General features: G+C 36.1%; 1 protein-coding gene across 15 annotated transcripts in view; it reads right to left on the bottom strand.

Annotated features, from left to right (window-relative positions):
* Positions 1 to 20,476, bottom strand: part of LRRFIP2 (LRR binding FLII interacting protein 2) — a 55,919-nt gene that overhangs the window by 10,027 nt on the left and 25,416 nt on the right. For 6 of the 15 annotated variants that reach the window (XM_060781660.2, XM_060781664.2, XM_067470194.1 and 3 more), the window contains 9 exons: positions 19,301 to 19,348; positions 19,144 to 19,200; positions 16,738 to 16,806; positions 13,340 to 13,453; positions 9,877 to 9,921; positions 7,873 to 7,980; positions 6,896 to 6,967; positions 2,350 to 2,520; positions 66 to 158 (listed from right to left, as the gene is read on the bottom strand). In XM_060781660.2, the coding sequence (XP_060637643.2) occupies positions 66 to 158; positions 2,350 to 2,520; positions 6,896 to 6,967; positions 7,873 to 7,980; positions 9,877 to 9,921; positions 13,340 to 13,453; positions 16,738 to 16,806; positions 19,144 to 19,200; positions 19,301 to 19,348 (777 nt within the window). The remainder of the gene's footprint in view (positions 1 to 65; positions 159 to 2,349; positions 2,521 to 6,895; positions 6,968 to 7,872; positions 7,981 to 9,876; positions 9,922 to 13,339; positions 13,454 to 16,737; positions 16,807 to 19,143; positions 19,201 to 19,300; positions 19,349 to 20,476) is intronic. The other 9 variants (XM_060781665.2, XM_060781667.2, XM_060781669.2 and 6 more) reach the window with 4 other exon arrangements.

The raw sequence follows: 20,476 nt of genomic DNA, 5'->3' as shown, positions 1-20,476 counted from the left end.
CATGTTCATTTTTAAACAAGAATAATATATTTTAATTCAAATTATTGTAAAACATGAATATGTACCTCAATTAATTCATCTCTTTGGCGAATACCCTCCTTAAGTTCATCCACTTTATGCTGCAGAACATTGCACGAGTGTTTTTGTCTTTCCAATTCCTGTATCAAACAAATATCAACGAAGCAGTTCAAGCTTAACTTTGACATTACACTTAGCCTAAACAACATCAGATTTAAAAACAAAGACAGCATGAACACCATATTTTTGGTTCTTAATTTGTGTCCCTTAGCCTTCAGCAAAATAAGACTAGCTCAGATGAATATCAGTTTGTTTTAGCTGCTCTGGCCACTTCCCAACACCACCTCTCAGCTCATTTCTGCAGGAGCGGTTCAATTTCAGGACAAAGCCAGCTGTATTTTTATTGTAAACATTCTGTCTCTTTGTGGTGTATTTGGCATTAAAGCATGTGAAAAATACCTGTCAGTTTCTGCAAAAGGCATGTAGATCACTTAACTTTTGAAGGATTTCCCGACTTTTTCTCCACCTGTCTATTTGCTTCCCATCTTTCTATCCCCACCTGATCATAATCCTTTGTGTTTTTCTCACTCAGACGTCATCTTACTTTGTGTATTTTTCCACACACTCATTCCGAACCTCTGCTTCTTTCTCCCATCATCAGGGAGCATGTGGAAGTTGTGGGCACAGCAAAGGGAAAGAGATAGGGAAGGTGGCCATGGCGACTGTGCCACGTAGCCTCACCAGCTAACACAGCCAAGCTAGTGGTATCATCAGTGAAAAGACTCATGCAGCACCAAGATGAAGAGGAAGAGCAAACATCCCACAGGCCAAGAACTGGCAGGGCAGCTGAGGTGGCAGAGGTGTGCAGGGCCTGCTTTTCCTACTTTATTCCTCTGGACACTGCATGCTGCATGTGTCTCTATTTCACTCAGTCAACACCAGTGACACCAATAGCTTGGATACAGGTTATCTGTATCTTTTTGTGAACTTGGAAGACATCTATGATCTACTGGGGAGGGTCTTCTCTCTGTCACACCAACTGCTCAAGAGCATTTGGTGGGAGTATGAGAGAGGGCTTTTCTGGTGGCTGCTCCCAGACTTTGGAATTCTCTCCCAAGTGAGACCAGGATGGCCCCATCCCTGCCTGCCTTTTGCAAGAAATTAAAGCATTTCTTTGCCATCAGGCATTTGGAAGAGAATGAGGGGCACAATATTGGGGCGGATGTAGGTGGGAGGTGGGAAGGATATTTAATTTTAAAAGTAATTTTAATTATACGAGTATTTTTATTGTATCTTGACTGTATTTTAACTTGTATCAATGACACCATTCATTCATTCATTCATTCACCACATTTATACCCTGCCCTTCTCACCCCAAAGGGGACTCAAAGCAACCTTACAACAAGCAACAATTCGATTCCATACATTTACATATTATAAAATAAACAAATGCATTAAAATCCAAGCAGTTAAAAACATCAGTTATTAAAACATCAGTTAAAATCACGCAAATATGTAATTGTTTTTGTTTGTTTTATTTCCCATGTTTTTTTTTAATTTATTGGGTTGTGTCATGTTATTGTAAGTTGCCTTGGATCCCCATGGGGAGAAAGGCAAAGTAGAAATAACAGTAGTATGGCGATGACCACTGCCATCTCTACCATTCACTCGATGCCCCCAAGATATGTTCCCAGAGATACTATCTCTTTTTTTCACTGGGGTTGCACCCCTAAACCCTGTGAAACAGAAAGGCCAACACTACTATGACTCGATCTAATAAATTATAATATAATAATAATAACTATTTTTTTAGCCCACCTCCATCTCCCTGAAGGGACTCGGGGCGGCTTACATATGGCACAATGTGCCTAAAACATCGCATAAAATGAACACACAATACAATACAGAATAAAACCAAAAGCATATAAAACAATAATTTAAACTCAAAATTATTCTGAAGTAAAAGTCCAGTAAGACTCAAAATGGTTAAAACATTGAAAAGGTAATGTAATTATTCGCCTGTGAAAGCAAAATAGGCAATCTTGATTACTATTGAATAATCTACACAATACCAAATGAAGGTATAAACATGCCTCTAGATCTGCAAACTACTGAATTTAAAATATTTCTTACTCTAAATCAGCCTGGGGGAGGCAGGGGGAGGGGATTAAGCAGTTCTAAGAATTACTGTTATGACTAATCATAACATTTCTACAATCTTTTCATTAAGTATATTGCTTAACTAAATACACAGATATTTTTATGCCCAGCTATTCACAGGGAACAGTTAGCCTTCATTATTATAACCTTCATCATCATAAAATTCGGTACCTTTGATTTTTCTTCATTTTCCCTGTAGTATTCTGCTAACTGTTCTTCTCTTTCTTCAATGACATCCTTTAGAGTATCTACTTGATAGATCAAATTGTTCTTCTCATTATCTAGCTGGGCATTAGAAACCATTGCTTTCTTGTATTTTTCTTCAACTTCAGCAAGCGATTCCTAGATACATATTTGATATTGGTATCATTAAGACTGCTCAGATAAGAGTTAAGAATAATACACATGACAACATGGCAAAATGGACACGAATAGCTGTTTTTTTAAAAATGACAATAAATGTATTTTAAAATTAAAATGAATATAGTCACAAATTCAAAAGCACTTTTGCCATCACCAAATTTGTTATTTCCAAGATTTTAATTCTATGTTATTCTATTGTTAAGCAAACCAAGCAACATAGTTCCAGAAGAGAACCCAAAGAGAAATACTTTCACAGAGAAGGAGTCATGTTAGTCTGTTGCAACAAGAACTAAAAGGATTCCTTTCAAAAAAAAGATTAACAAATATTTTTGAGCACAAGCATTTTTGAAACAAGAGAGAGGGCTTTCTCAATGGCAGCTCCCAGATTTTGGAACTCCCTCCTTAAAGGAATTAGGATGGCTCTCTCTGTGCTCTCCTCTGCTAGGAAGTAAAAACATTTCTATTCCTATTAAGCTTTTAAAAATTGACTGAGAAAAGCTTTTAATTGTGTGCTCTGCTGTGCTATTTTGTAGGTTTTTATTTACTTTTATATGGTCTTTTACTACATTTAATTTTTGTAATATTATGCAGGTCACATATTTCTTTTAAAATAACTTTTAAACATTTATACTGATATTTTTGTATGTTTTAATCTGTACTGATGTTAGTAAATTGTAAGATACCCTGAAAACCATTATTGTGGGAAAGGCAGGAAATAAATGACGATAACAACAACAACCAGGTTTAATACACTGAAATCGAAAGGGAAGTATGGTCCCCTCTTCCACTTCATACAGGATACACAAGTTTCCTCTAGTAAGTGGAAGGGTTTGCTTCAAACTTTCAGTGCGAACACTGTCATACATTTCTTGATTAACTAATACAAATTAGACATTTAAACTTTAGCAGATTGTTTTATAACAGTTCACTGTTTTTGTCTGTTTTTTGTCTTCTTCATAGGCATATTTTTCCCCTGACACAAATTTGAAGTGGCTGAGTGTTCATTAGTTTAGAAGCAAAACCGGGGCTACATAAAAAAATAAAGTACTGGCTATGCCCTGTCACAAATGCACAAGTTGATGATTTTTTTAAAAATGACATTCAATTTACCTGATAGAAAAATTGAAATCTTATACAATGTTAATAAATGCTGAGCCAAAAAGAAAAAAGAAAAGAAGAAGAATGGGCACACACACAAAGAATTACAAGAATAAGAGTTGACATGGATTGTATCCAGGCATTCAACTGAGGACAAAATGATCATGTAAATTAAGGGACCAGAGTAACACTCAATAATAGTTCCTTGGATGATCATGCTGAGGCAGACAAAATGGCACTGAGTGATGGAGCGGAAATTGCGCTGGTCACAAACATCAGTGGAAGTGAGATTCTTGCCAAAATCCTTACATAATAGCTCTAGAAGGTTCTGGACAATGAACTGCATAGGTGCAAATAAACCCATTTGCGTGAGTCAATTTCCAACCACATTGATAGGCCGTACATATAGATAGCTGTCTTCATCAAATCTAGCCTACTCCCTCTTGTGCTTTCGGGTCTATCAACTCAAGAGATCAAATTTTTGGGTATCAGTTAAAATGCCCTTAAGAAAAAAGAAAGGGGGGAAAAGAAATTAGGGGAAAGTGACCCGAAAAAGCCATTTGTCTATTATTAGTTTATCCACATCTTTCCTGCAAAGGGGGGGGGGGGGTCCTCGAGGTAGCTTACAATGATTTTAAAATAGATTCATTTCAAATCTTCTTTCTCAACAATGCTGAGTTATGCATTAATTGTATATAGGGAATCATTTGGGGAATGTATTCTGGCCTGGTCCAGGTGATTGTGAATGATGCAATCCTGGGTTTGAGTTAAGTCAATGAGTTGGGAACCAATCGGTGATTGCTATGTGTAATTGAATTGTATATAAGGAAGTCATGTACAGTGTATTCTCTCTCCTTGTGCTGTGATGTTGTTTGTCGAAGGCTCTATGTAATTGATTAAAGGAACCTGTCTGCTAAGACAAGATATAACTGTGTGCTGTGGTAAGTTTGTAGTGTCATCCAGATTGGAGGGGAAAACAATAGTAAAACTGACAATGGCCGGGCATGTGCTCAAGTGTCTGTAAAAGAGTTCCAGAGTGACTGTAGTTTGTGGGAGCAGTTGACTGAAAATACTGTGCAGGAAGAAGCTACTGGAAAGCGCTGAAGTTGTGCAACTGATCTGCTGCTGAATTGTGAAATTAATCTCGACATAGCATAATTGAGAAATAGGCTCTTGAGAGGATGCCCTTTATCTTTTTCCCCATACCTTGAGGCTTGATTTATATATGTCCCCTGCTCCAGGTTAGCTTAAGCTCTGAAAATATGATGCTTTTATTTTAATGGTGTTTTTGTTTTAACTGACTGTTTTTGCTTTTATGTCTCAGGACACGCTATCCCATATGTAGGCTGCCCTGAGTCCCTTTGGAGATAGTGGCAGGGTATAAGAATAAAGTTGTTGTTGTTGTTGTTGTTGTTGTTGTTGTTGTTGTTGTTGTTATTTCTTCTAGGAAGAACGGGACACGTTGCCTTATAATATACGCAAGAAATATATTAGAAATGAGTTAATTTTCTAAAAACCAAAACTAGCCAATATTTTTGGAGCTGATAAATAAAAAGGTCAATTTCATAAGGCTGGCTTTATTTTTTAAAGTGTACATTATATTTACATGATTTAGTTCCTGAAAACTACAGAGCATTAGTGTAGTTATATGGTGGCCTGCTGAAGTCTTAGCTTCGCTTCAAACATAATTTGATAGAAGAAGAAGACATGCCCTACCCAAAGCAAATTTTTGCAAGAGACAAGAGCATACTGTGGGAAAGGAGAGATATAAAGCAACAGCATGAACAATTATGGCTACAAACTTGTATTCATTCAAAATGCTCCTTTTGCAAGGAACTATGCACTATAATTATGAAATGGGTGTATCAACATTAGTGATGTCCTATTTAATGCATGATTACTTAAGAAATGACAGAAAAATGCAAATGGAAGGCAAATAAAAAAATGTATGAAGGTAGATTGATTTAAAAATGAAGTCCAACAGAAGGGACTTGTCAGAGTTTCGGCAAATTGGTATTCAGACTACATTCTGAACAAAACAGAAGCAATTCTGAATATTTCTTAGTTGTTCTTTGTCTTTTTATTTTAAGAAGGGAGTTACTGGACATTAACTGTGATTACAAGGCACAAACAGTATAAATGTGATAAACAGTCAGAAAGCACATCACGGTAACCATAAAGAGAAAGTAAAAGAAAGTAAAAATTAAATAAGAGTTAACATGCAAAGAATTACTGAACTGAGAGGAAATTACTTATGCATGATTAATCAATGAAGCTACAAGTACAAAAGAGATAGCGGGATAAATGGAGATTATTTCCTCTTCTTATTAAAGTGAAGAGCTGACATGTGGACATTATATAGCTATATGGAAGCATCACACTGAGTAGTAACTATTCTATATAAGATATAAGGGGAGTGGTGTTTTTTTTTGTTTTGTTTTGCTATTGTATCATTTGGGTAACTTGAAACCTATCATTTCTCCACATCACCATCAAGCCCGTATCTTCTTTTGCCATTCTCTGGCTAAGAAGTTCCTAATATCTAAAGTTACATAAATAAGTCCTTATCATGGTAACCAAGGTCAGGTTGCTATAAGAAGGAAATCCAATCTTTATCTTGTCTAAATAAGTTTCACAGAGTCAGGCAAAATTTATTCTTGGCTCTGCAGAAGCTAATGGAAAGAAGTAATTTGACTTAAGCCTACCCGCTTTCAAAAATTCTTTATAATATGGTATGAAGATGCTTAGAATTGACCTTTGAGAAAAGAAATTGCACAAAGCAGAGCCATCTAAAAACGTACATAATAAATGCCACAGTATTTTTTTAAAAACTAGTGTTTTTACGTGCTTACAAGGATCGTTTAAATAACTAAATGTTTCCTGAAATAAACAGATTTTTGGCCTGTGTTTACTATCATTCCAAACTCTGCTATTTCTGTTCATTAATATGCAGTTGCTACTATTCATCCTTAATTACAATCTACAGCAAATCAGCAACATTGTTTATACCATTTGTGCTAAAATAAAACATATTTTATTGTGCTCTTTCATACCCATTACTTCTAAGCATCATGGAAAGTTCATTAGCAGATATCTAAATTCATTATGATCCATTCAGTGAATAGGTTAGGCACATGCTTTTTGTTTTGTTTTTAAAGGAAGGGATATGTTAGTACAGCTGGGTTAATGACACTGCCAAAAGCTCCATTACCATGTATTATCATACTGAATGCATGCTGAGGATAAACCCTGATACCTTTAGTTCTTTAAGTCCCTGCATGTATCTCCCCTCTACATCTTGTATCTGGTCCTTAAGATCATAGATATCCTGTAGGACATAGGAATGAACCACTGCATAAGAACACCACAGAAAATCCGGTTTTTACACGTACTCAAGAGGAATTTAGCTTGCATGTGTTTCACTTGAGGAAAGTTAGATTGTTTTTCTTCTTTGTGCAGTTGACTATAGTATGTAGGTTTCTAATTCTATGAGTGCTATAAAGATAAATCAATGGTCAACATTACTTGATGTATAGATACGACTTTTGTGAACAAGAACCTTTCCGCAAGTCTAGTTAATTCTAAACTAGCAGAATGCAGCATAATTACTGTCCTGCTTCTTTCTCAAGGCTAATACAGGATAATCATAATTAAAAGTCTAATTTTGTGGAAAATAACAAAGAATTTAACCAAATGCTTAAGATATATGATATCTTCCAATGCTATAATGCTATGATTCTATGAAATCATTTTTTTAAAAAAACAAACAAACAATATAAATAATCTTAGTTCTAAACTGTTTTTAAAAACTAAATAACAAAGCTCCTCAGGAGAAAAGAATACTTTCATAATGTTGTTGTCATTTCTTTTAAACATACACATTTCCTCGTTTTGTGTGGACATCACTAGTTGCACCACTGATTCAGATAATGCAAAACATTTTAATTATATAAATATTCAATCTCACATAAAATTACAATTTTACAATTCTAAAAGCACATTCTATGAACATTTAATTGGAAGTTAAACTAGTAATGTCAATGTGATTTACATCCTTTTATTTAAAAAATTAGTTCACATGACTAAGAGAGTACTTAAGATAGAACATCTACCCCATTCTACATAGTTAATCCCGAAACCCAAAATTAATAGTGGGTCTTGCATCTTAGAAATGTCATCCTCTTCGAATTAATGAAGATATCCTTTTAATTTTAGTCAACAGTGGATGCTCACCCGCAATTCACTCAAGGAGGTATCAGGATCCACCAAACTGCTGGTATCTCCACTTCCCCGTCTAGATGAATTTCCACTAAGAGGTGTTGCTGAATTGCGAGATGCTGGCTAAAGAAAAAAAAGCCATGGTGTTAAAATTACAGAAAATCCCCCAAATAAAGCATGCAGTTGATGTTTCCACATACAAATAACACTGCTTCATTAAAAAAAACTGCTCACAATGATATTTGTTATTCTACTCATAAAAGTACATTGTTCAAGTTCTCACAACATTCATGTGCTTGTATGATTTTTTCTCTTTTAATCCATCTCTGTTCCAGCTAAGATGTGCTGGATCTATTTAAAACCTGTCTTTCAAACAGCAATAGGGAATGAACTGTAGGCTTGTCATAGTTCTTCCAACTGAAGTTAAACTGAAGACTACTTGGGAGGTGCATAATATTTTGTATCTAGACCCAGAGTACTCTCCCTATAACAACTAATTGGGTAATTCTTGTCTATGAAAAAAATATGCTTATTCTCACTCCCCCCCCCCCCCCCCCCCCAAATCCCGGCACTAACTTTTCAGTTAGCAGAACCCTCAGATATCCTCTTTGGATTCCCTTTCTTGCTTGAACAGCTCCACAATATTATCATGTTCTCAAGGGCTCTATGGTCATTGAACACAGAGCTGGAGATAGTAACAGGTTTGCCTTCCATTTCAGGAATTGAAATAAGAAGGTTCTTCCTGCATTTCTTAGTCGGTCTTTGACCAATTTTTGTTATTGCAAGGAGATGTTTTAAAGCATAATTCTGCTGAAGAGAGCAGCTTTTAGTCTTTTCCTAGACATGTTTTTATCTATGGGTACATTCTTAACATGACAGTCAGAAATGTTATGGGTACATCTAGGAGTGAGCATATTGCAGCTATATAAAGTCTCTCCACTGGTTGTCAATTAGTTCCCAGGCAAAGTTGATTTTGACTTTTAAAGTCTTATATAGTTTGTGTCCAGGTTACCTAAAGGATGGCCTTCTCCCATATAATCCTCCCCAGACACTTGGGTTTTCCAGGGGTTTTTTACTTCAACCACTCAGACAATTTTAATCCATGAATTATATATTTATATTTTATTAGTACTAGTGTTTTAATGTTTGTTCAATATTTTAATACAGGCAGTCCCTGAGTTACGAACATCCAACTTACAAACAAATCATAGTTACAAATGGGCCTCTCCTCTCTTTCTCTGCCATGAAATCTTAGCGCTGAGCCAAAGTGTGTCTGTATCTCTCCATCCCATGTTCCTTTTACTTCCTACTGATCTCTCTCCAGACCCACTTTCCCTTTTCTTTCTACTGATCTCTCAAAACTCCCATTTCCCTGTTCATCATATTGCTCTCCAAACCTCTTTCCCCTCTTTCTTCCTATAGATCTCTCCAAACTCTTTTCCTTTACATCCTGTAGATCTCTACAAACCTCTTTTCCCTTTTCTTCAAACCCCATTTCCCTGTTCTTCCTATCAATCACTCCAATCCTCCCCCCACTTTCTCTCTTTTGATCTCTCCACACACACCCAACTTTCCTTTTTCTTCCTATTGATCTCTCCTTAGTTCTCCTTGTATCTCTCCACCTCTCCTTTCCTTTGTGTAGGAAACAGATCCTATCCTGTATATGTGTTTTTATGGTTCTTTGTTTTATCTATGTATTTTAACTGTACCCTGTCTTGAGCCACAAGGAGAAGTGGGTAACCCCCTCAAAATTATTTATTTCTATGTTTATTTTTAAAAATGTGGGACATCAGGGAACCTGGGACCTGCAATATAGGAATTGGGGCTCATGTTGACCATAGCCTGCATTTTCCCCATTCCTGATCCACACAAATTCTGCTATCACAACATTCAGAAAATGCAACGTAAGCTAGAAAAACAGGTTGAGACACTGCCATACACTTGCAGTCCAATGAGTATTTTTGAAATACAATTTTTTCCTCATAATCTGATGCCAACATTTTAAAAAAAAAAACTCACCCGAACGTATGAATCAGAGTATGGCCTATCACTCTTCTCCTCAATCTGAAAATATAAAGAAAATAGAATTAAGTGTTTTTTCCCCTCAAGGCCCTATTATGTGAGTATGAATACATAGAAAATTAAAACAATAATAAAATATATTTTAATGGTTTTCTTCCCATGTTTATACAAAATATTAATTTTGGTGCTAAAACCTGTGGAATAAATTTTGTTAATATATGTGTTGTCAATATATTTTAAATGCATCAGAAATTTTCTTTAATATTGTATTATTACTAAGACATGAAATCTTTAAGCATATGCTTGTATAATAGTCCACATATTAGGACTCAATTACTAAAATAATGTGCATATTTTCCTTGTAATTCACAGCATTTAGAATGCTAGATCATCTCCTTGTCCTTGTCTTCCTCTCATTCCATCATTCACCGTTCCACATTTCTTCAAGTTACAGCAGGAGATGTCCAGATATTCCCCTGTAGACATTTTTGAAAATGATTTTCCAATCATAATGATACTGTGGAAGACTGGAGTCTATATTAGTCTCCTAGGATATCTTGAATTGCCACCCCACAAAGAAAAATAAATAAATAAATAACATCATTGCATGTAATGGCTCCAAGGGGGTGGGGCACTTTCATCACATTTAGTTTTTTGGGGGAGGGTTGGTGGGGAGGGGTTAAAAGTCTGGGAACTAAATGAATCCAGGCCCCCACAAAGTATGATAGAAATGCCCCCCCCCCAATACCCTCAGTGGCCATTTTTGAATACCTAGTGACATTTTTTAAATTGTGCAAAACTTGTTTTTTGATCCCTAGGAGCCCAGAAACCCTCCAAATGTAGTAGGCGGGCATATATTTTGAGGGCATTCTGAAGCAACCACTAAAAGGGGTTTTTTTAGGTTTTATTTTAACCCCTTGTGGCCACAAAACCAGCCCTAGCAGTCCACACTTTATTTACTCATGTATTAGCAGGAATCAGTAAAGTTACTTGATATGTCATTTCTATTTTTCACCAGCATTACATTACATCATGAACATCACTCTTTACTCACAAGTAATCAGATTATCAATTCCAGTGCATTATCTCCAAGGTTCGTTTCAACCACTATGGATTATGAATCAAACAAAGCTTCCACACATGCATGTCAGTATCTTCATTCCCTAATTATTAATTCAACATACTAAAATTAAAGTAATAGCTAAATCACAGGTTTTTGTTCAGCTTTCCATCCAAGTGTGTCTGAATCATCCTACCAGCAAGTAGCAGCTACCTTGAATATTTTATAGACACAGGACAACCATGCACAAACATAAACATTTAATCCCCACACTTCCATAAAGAACTCTAATATTTACTAAAGGCCTGAAGTGGCATTTCATGAAGTATAGAAGCTACAATCTGATGTCAGAGGATAAGTACAATGTATGCTTACTCACTAAGCATAAGTATCATTTGATCTTCGTTTTTACAATTGTCTATGTGCAGCAGCACAAGTTAGTTATAGGATAATTTAAATGTTTTCTGCCGTATCACTTCAAGACATGAATTTAAGGGATTCTGAATTTTATTTGAGAAAATAATTCCTAGCAGGACCTCCTCTGAGCTTCTCAGTCTGTACCAATCTTCTGGCAAGAACATAATAACAGATTGCTTGAGAGATAAGAAAAGTTGTGTTGTCTTACCTTCTGACCCTTCCTTTCTCTTGTGCAAATTAAACCTATCAGTCCTGGCTTAGCCATCATTAAAGGATTACAACACAGACCTCAACCATGATTAATGCCAGTCAGGATTCACTACTAAGGAAACTTTATATTATGTTTAGATGTGGTAAACCACAACGAAGCTTATGGGTAATAGACAGAGAGAGTACTGTATCTCCACTAGAAACATGTCAGAAACTAGTCATTTTTAACACTGCAATGAAGATGATCTCTCCTTCACAAAGAATATTTACAAAGTAGACATTTGAATGTATTCAAAATCTTTACAGTGGTAAATTACCTTTAATGAGCGAAGTAGTCAGGGTATTTTTTTCCAACAAGAAACATAGGCATTTTGTATACTGCAGTCAAGATCTCTACATGCATTTAAGTAGTACAACCATTTACAGTGCTATAAGTATTAGATATAAGTGAGATTAATAGCACTGATAGCATTCAGACATACACAAGCAATCTTCAAGGCCATCCACATTTGTGGCAGTAAGGGGCACAGAATCCCTGTGAAACTGGGAGTGTGTGATGTGAATATAGTAACTGCCTCTCCTACATGTCATGCTCCAGTCTCCTTTCCCACCAACAGCTCCTGCTCATAGCTCCCTTTCTCAGCTTGGCACCACAACATCTCAGCCAGAATTTTTGAGCAGCCATGACAAGCTGTTTGACTTTTGCTTCTTCTCTCCTCCTTGCAGCTCCCTTTTCCACAATGTCACCAGTCAGGTTTTTAAAGTTCCTCTGCTTTCCTGGCACACTGAAGCCAGCAGCAACTGATAGATGAACATCTCCCCTCTTCTTCTCTCCTTCCTCCTCTCCATCTCCAGTCCTCCAAGCAGCCTTGCCCAGAGTTTCTAATTACACAGCAGCTACAAGATTGCAAATAATCAAATTTGTGAATGTTAAAGCCACAAATATGGAGGGCACTATTAACATTTTGTGAAATATATCTAAAATGGAAACTTGCACTCAGGTTTTTAAATGGAAACTTCAATATTTAGATAGAAAGTGAACATTCTGCAGTATTATCCAATGAAAAGAAAAACCCTCTATCCAAAACTCATGTGTATATGTATATATATTATTTAATTTATATGCCACCTTTTCCTATTATGAGGGAAGGCATCTTATAACAAGATTAATACAAGATATTTAAGGAACATATTTTTAAAGAGTAACATACAGGGTGTTTCAGAAAGATGGATTTAATCTGAAACCACTACAGCTCTGTAAACCACCCATGAATTGAACTCTTACCAGTTAAAAAGATGGGACATCGAGTTTCAAATTATTATTACTTGATACCTCTCCCAATGCACAAACAGCCCCTAGCCTAAATAATCCACTAGATGGCAACCACACAATGTAAGGCTCAATTCCGCAAGACAGAACCCACAACTGAGGAGCAGTGTGTGTTTTATCTGCAGTTTAGCATTGATCTGCAAAAACTTGATAACCCATTGAACCGTTTGTAACTTCTTTTTAATTGTAACATGTTGCCACTGAGAAATATAGTGCTTTGAAACTAGGTCCATTATTTTGAAACACCCTGTATTTCAAATTCAACATGCAAGTTAGATTCTGTATTTCTTAAAACTTTTAATACTGCAAGGAACAAAATGCATTACACAATGATTTGTGTTACTGAAACCTTTATTAGAATGCTAATATTCTACTCCCAGGAAAAAAGATAGCCCCTATCAAACACACAGCTATGACAACAGCACAATAACAAGCACACTCACACTATTCATGTCTGGAATGCTGACATCATCCAAGTCAGACACAATGCTTCCCCTACGATTAGAGCGACTAAAATAATCAGCTGCAGTTTCACTCTGATCAGAAAAGTCAGATGACTTGAATGACAAAGACAAACAGATGGAGAGAAAAATGACAGACAGAATATAAAATGTCAGAAACGTATGATTAAATCATATTTTATCAATATACACCTTCCTTGGTATCAAATTTACAGTACAGGCAGTTCCTGAGTTACAAACACCCAACGTACAAATGGCTCATAGTTAAGAACAGGGATAAGACAACAGGAAGTGAGAAATCTGCACCAAGAAAGGGAAATTCACTCCTGGAAGAGTTATCATGGAGAAAAGGTGTCTCCACTGAACCTTGATCGCCAATCCTTGTTTTCACAAGCCATTTTTTTTTTTAAAAAAATCCACTTATCACAGGGACAGAAAGTGAGATAGAATCTTCTGAACAGGGGCACAGAGAGTGTTAACCCTTCCCAATGCTGTCCAAAGCTCATACACATACATACATACATACATACATACATATATTTGTCTGGAGTTACACTTTAAAAAGTACCCATTTTAACTTACAAAAAAATTCAACTTAGGAACAAACCTACAGAACCTATCTTGTTTGTAACTTGGGGACTGCCTTTACTTATACACCCAATTCACATTATGTCAGTTACATAACTTACCCTCTCACACTTCATAGGTAAAAACAAAAACAAAGCAATATTGACAACCCTCCACAAAGTGGGGAAAAACATGAATATAGCCCTGCAATTTTTCTACACGAGAGGATACTTCTTAAGGATTTTTTAAGCCTTCCAGTGTGACTCTATGGTCAACTTCCATCCAAGGTGCAATTCTATGATCAACTTCCTCTGGAAGTTGACCCAAGAGTCACAGTGCAGAATGTACATATTTGTAAATATAATATATATATATATATATATATATATATATATATATATATATTATATATAGATGTAGGTCTACAGCAGAGGTGATAGCAAATCCAGAATCCAGATATTGTTGGATCACTAACCAACACTGTCAATACTAAGTGACAGTGATAGTTATGGTTCAGCGATATCCAGAAGGTCATGCCTCTCTCAGTGATGTTCTACAGTACCTCAGGAAGGCTGCTCTGTAGCAATAAGCTGAAAGCCACAGAACCTTGGGTGGTCGCATTCATTTGCATTTAAAATGCTGCTGAATATTAAGCTATCAATTTTTATCAAGATGACCTAAAGCAGATGTTTAGATAAAGATTTAATCACAATTCTAAGGTTACTCCTTAGATTAAATGTTTATATGCATAATTCAAATTTTGCTAAGCAGCTGAATATAACAATGAGAGTTGCTGAAAGAAAATCTGTCATTGAAAAAAACAAATCTCGTCTTAGAACACCTACCAAATAACTAATTTGAACCAGCAATTTCCATAAAGAGAAAGTTTGAAAATTAAATCAAGGTCAAATGGACTTGTTGAAATCTATAACTTGTTATACTTTGGCTTAATTTCACAATTCAAGCTCCTTATGAAAAACATGCATCAAAAGTGTTTCAGGGATACAGCAGAACAAAGTAAATTGCCATCCAATAAGACAGTGAGCTCTTGGTATTTGCTGGGATTTGGTTTCAGGTGTTATTACAGATACCACTATCTGTGGATATTCAAGTTGCATTACATACAATGGCATTGTAAGTTGCATTACATACAATGCATTACATACAATGGCATTGTAAAGAGGAGTCTCTTATATAGGATTTGCTTTTTTAATTAAAAATATTTTCAACTGTGGATGGCTAAAACAGTGGATACAGAGTCAGTGATATGGAGGGCTGTATATAATCCCAAATTATTTGTGAGTAATGTCATACATATGAAGAATTGTGACAGAGATCACTACACTGCAGGATATATCTTTTTGATACTTTTGAGTACCATACTATAAATACTGTACTAGGAAAAAACCTCTAGCTTGCAGTCAGAAAAATGATTTATCTCTAAAATCTACTAGCCTGTTTCAGACAAACCCAATTCAAGTCTTTTCTACTTGGCAATTCTGCTATGAAAGAAAGGCAAAACTGGTTTTGCCAGCTGGAGAAGTCAATAAAAATAAAATGTCAACATTTGTGAAACAGAAAAATATATTGTCTCTTATCTGTCTCCAGTATTGAGCACACACATCTTTTAAAAATACTTTTGGGACACCTATGTGAATATGTTGCCTTAAATATATTATTTATCATTCTAAAAGAAATTGTTCCACAATCTGTTAGTTATCTGTGCTTTTTTCATATATCTACACTTCTACACTTAAATTTAACATGATTTCTAAATATGAACCCTGACTTGTAGTTTCTCTAAAAAGTCTGGTTCTATAAGATAGCTTCAAACTCTGGATTAACAAGTCAGATTTTGAATTTAACTAACAATTTAAACCCAGAAAGTTTTTGGTGATTTCAACAACTTCCCCAAGGAGCTAAATGGGAACAAGAAGGCAGTGTTTTAACAGTACACTGCTTACTGTCAATAAACAATTCTGGCATGCAGAGATACTTTCTAAGCCTAGAGGAAATAATTTTAAGGTTATGCATAGCCCAAAACACTCAAAATAATGAGGCATGAGACAGCTATTGTGGATAGATGCTGGACAATATAAAGTAAAACTTAACTGTTTTTCAGATCTGTATTATATTACTTCTATCATCCCCAAGGCACTCTTGAGATATTTAGAATATCTGAGATCTATGACTTCACAATAGTATTTTAGTTAACTGACTTGCTATTCTTAGAAATGAAGATGCTTCCAAATACAAGTAAATGGAGGACATACTTCCAAAAGACTGGTTAAATCAGTGGTTCTCAAACAGTGGATTTCCAGGTGTTTTGGCCTACAACTTCCAGAAATCCCAGACAGTTTACCAGCTGTTAGGATGTCTGGGAGTTGAAGGCCAAAACATCTGGAGACCCACAGGTTGAAAACCACCAAGTTAACTGAATTTGAAAAATTCTGTGTTGATTTAAATGTATTCTATGTATGGAATAAATTTGATGTTTTTCTACTTTAAAAGTATATTCTATTCTTTATTTAAACTAATTTAAAATTATATTAGAGAAAAAAACCTCCCAAAATACATATAGAAGGACTGCTTTTACATTAGGATATGACACCCAACAGGTACATTTATTTCTGAGGTCCAAATTACTGGTATCATGCAACCCAAATTTAAGGATTGAAACAGGACAAAACTACTTCAAACTATTATGTGCACACAACGTGAATTGTGACTATCAAACTCAGAACCAGGCTTGTGGAAATTCACGTGTTGCAGTTGAAAAAATCAGAACATGGCAATCATGCAACTACGCTCACCACGCTATCCCTCCGCCCTCGAACGGCACGGTTAGAGGATGCAACGCTCCCTGATTCATCATCTGTAAACTATAAAATTCAAAGATCGATCATTATAGCTTGCTTTGTGATATACATTCACTTGTATAAAACACACACGCACATATCAATGCACCAAACAGAAATAATAGCTCTGCAATGCCTTTGATAACACTGTTGCTTGCTAGCAAAACACCCATGGTCAGGAAGGGAAGACTCCATATGAATGTGGATTTTTCAAAGCAAAACAGAGAAACTTCATGTATGCATTGAAACAATTAATAGCAGGTCATATGCAGAGGCAGTCAGGGCTGAACTACAGAATGTCAGGATGTATTACAGATCTGACTACTTGGTGTAATGCTTTCTTCATTTAGAGGACTAAACAGTGATTATTCACTTAAATGAGAAACAAAAAGCAAAGGGATTCATTTGGCACGCAATTCGTTAACCTATTCCTTAGCACCAAGATCCCAGTTATTAAGATAAGAACCTGTACTTATCTATCCTGAATTTTGTTTCTTAATTACGTTAGAGTTTTTCCTCACAACCTATAGCCGAAGATGTTGGACTGCAACATCTAACATGCTCAAAAAAACATGGTATTAGCAATGCTCACTTCAGATAAAGACAGTTCTTTCATTAACCACATCGGGAAGATGTTGTAAGGTAGCACTATGCTGTTGTTATTATTATCTTTATTTACACTCCCCATTGAGACTCAAGGTGGCTAACACTCTACACTAGGCAAGTTTAAAAGGTGAAAAACAAAAGTTAAAAAGAACAGTAAATAGTAAAGAGAAAGGTAAAGGTTTCCCCTTGACATTTAGTCTAGTCAAGTCCGACTCTGAGGGGTGGTGCTTATCTCCATTTCTAAGCTGAAGACCTGGCGTTGTCTGTAGAAGCCTCCTAGGTCATGTGGTTGGCATGACTGCATGAAGCGTTGTTGCCTTTCAGCCGAAACGGTACCTAATTATCTATTCACACTTGCATGTTTTTGAACTGCTAGGTTGGCAGAAGCTGGGGCTAACAACAGGAGCTCACCCTGTCCCAAAAATTTGAACTGCCGACCTTCCAGTCAGCAAGTTCTGCAATTTAGCGGTTTAACCCTCCCCTAAAAAACACATCAGAGTGTGAAAAGGACATTTTGAAATTATGTTTTGGGGGGAGTAACACAGTAGAACATTCTGTGTTTGGAGAAGGAGTGTGGCTGCCACACCTGCACTATTCACATCAAATGAAGAGATGCAACCTGTATACACCCAGTTCATACTTTTTCTTTTAATACGAGCATTTCCTTTCAGCATTGTAGAAAACAATGTGTATATGGTACTTTCACCGAACAATAATATATTCCAAGACCTGTGTGGTTATATCAAGCATCATGTTCACAGCTTCCATATTAAGTAGATTATCATGCAAAAATTCTAGAGATTAATGCTTAATGCTAAGTTGAACATGCACTTTTAAAGTATAAGCAGTCTGCTTTTTTAAAAATGGTGAATAAAGCAAGATGTACAAATCTGAGGTGAACACATCATACTCCAACTTGACTCGACAGGACAAGATCACTCTCACAGTATCTAAAAGGGAATGCTGAATATCAATAAAAAGAGTAATTATGGAATTTGTGACAGTTCCTGTCATAGATGTATTCCATCTAAAACGCGGTGTGTAAGACATAGAGTGCTTGAAAGTTGACCTTATCTGAAAGGATTGGGACCAGAAGTGTTCTGTATTTTGGATTTGTTTGAATGCTAAAATACTTGAAATATACATAACGAGATATCTTGGGACCCAAATCTAAACACGAAAATCATTTATATTTCATATACGCCCTATATACATAACCAGAACTTTACACACAATATTTATAATAATTTTCACCATAAAACAAAGTCTGTGTATATTTCACTTACAGAAAGTAAGAGTGTCAATATTTAAGCCATCACATAGACAGTTTTGGATTTTGGACTATAGTATTTCAGAATTCCAGATAAAGGATACTCAACCTGTTCTGAAATGTCCTGTCTTCTTACTATAAATGACATACATCCCCCACGTAAAGCCAATAGAACAATGCCTTCACTGCATCTATTTATTATACCTACCTATTTATTCACATTTTCCTACATTGTGAGGTAATTTCTACTTCTGTTCAAGTTTTTTCTCCAAAGTTTAATATCCTACATTCAAAATATATATTTTACAGACATGCATTTCTACAAACATCCTCAGAATGACTGCCAATGAAGTTTACTTCCAATTAATGTTTTGCATTTTCAGTGAAACAAATTGAAAATCTACAATCCATGCATTTATCAGCAGTGATTCACACACATGGTTAAACAGGAGAAAGGAAGGGAAGACATGCAATAAACTTCTCACCACTGGACTACTTCGTGCTGAACTTGTTCTTGAAGAAGAATAGCTATATTCAGAAGGCTAAAATAATTTGAAAAGGAAAAGTAAGAATTTGCTTCATCAGCTACTTCTCACAGAAAAGCTATTCCATAAAACTAAAGCAAAAGCCCTGTAGGCTTACAGTCCGTCTACTATATGGCTGAGTGAATTCATCACCATATAATGATGCCTGCAGAAGATAGAAAATAGATTTGTAGTAAGGATACTAAAGAACAAGACAGCGCATTTAAGTGCCCTGTAAGCACTAGGAGTTGTCAACCATGCAGACCTGGGCACCCTATTTCATGCATCTTGGGGGGAGGGGGGGATGGAGGACAGAGAAAGGAGGAGGAAAAGTTAGAAGGCAAAAGAGGAAAATGGGGATGAAAAGTTAAGATGATATTATGGGGAAAAGACAGTGAAGCCTCTGAATAGGATTAGACATCTAGGATATGTGTTCTGTCCCTATTAGCATCTTGTTGGGCAATAGATAGATGAAAGAAAGGAAAGGTGTCATATAGAAAATAGATTATCCTGTCCACTTTCATCTTTAGACCACCCATCATCAGCATTCGAGCCAAGTCATTCCTGTCAAGTGAATTCATATCCTGTCCATTGGAGCCCGATGGTGCAATGGGCTATACCGTTGTGCCAGCTGGGCTGCTGACCAAAAGGTTGGCAGTTCGAATCTGGGAGGGGGGTTAGCTCCCGTCTGTCAGCTCCAGCTTCCCATGCAGGGACATGAGAGAAGCCTCCCACAGGATGGTAAAACATCCAGGCATCCCCAGTACAATGTCCTTGCAGATGGCCAATTCTCTCACATCAGAAGCGACTTGCAGTTTCTCAAGTCGCTGACACACAAAACAAATCTTGTCCACCACTGCCCTAGCTTATCAGAATCTTTCCCAAATACAAATACGCATGTACTTTCCACTGAAAACTGTATTTAAAAAGAAACAAAATGTTACTAAATTACACACCGGCAGTCACAGTCTGTGTTACCTTTAATAAAGAACTCAAAATATTATTCTTTTCAGCAACAATTATTCAGACCATTGACTTTGCCAAACAAAAACAATTCTCAGCTTTGCAATAATAAATACTGTCTTTAACGGAATTACATTTTTGTGCCAGAACTGTTTACTACAAATGAAAACTCCAGGTATATAGTTAATATGTATTTCGTGCAGTTCATTCACATTCAAAGAGGGATCATTGGTTTAATACAACCCACCATTTAACACAGCACAATGCTTATGTAAAGTAATCCAGTAGCCATTCCATCGCTTCAATGAAAGCACTCCTTACTTATCATTCT

Source organism: Anolis sagrei, chromosome 6 (assembly GCF_037176765.1).
Source record: "Anolis sagrei isolate rAnoSag1 chromosome 6, rAnoSag1.mat, whole genome shotgun sequence".
Classification (NCBI taxonomy): domain Eukaryota; kingdom Metazoa; phylum Chordata; class Lepidosauria; order Squamata; family Dactyloidae; genus Anolis; species Anolis sagrei.
The sequence above is the reverse complement of the archived record's forward strand: the minus strand, read 5'-3'. Positions and strand labels throughout refer to the sequence as shown.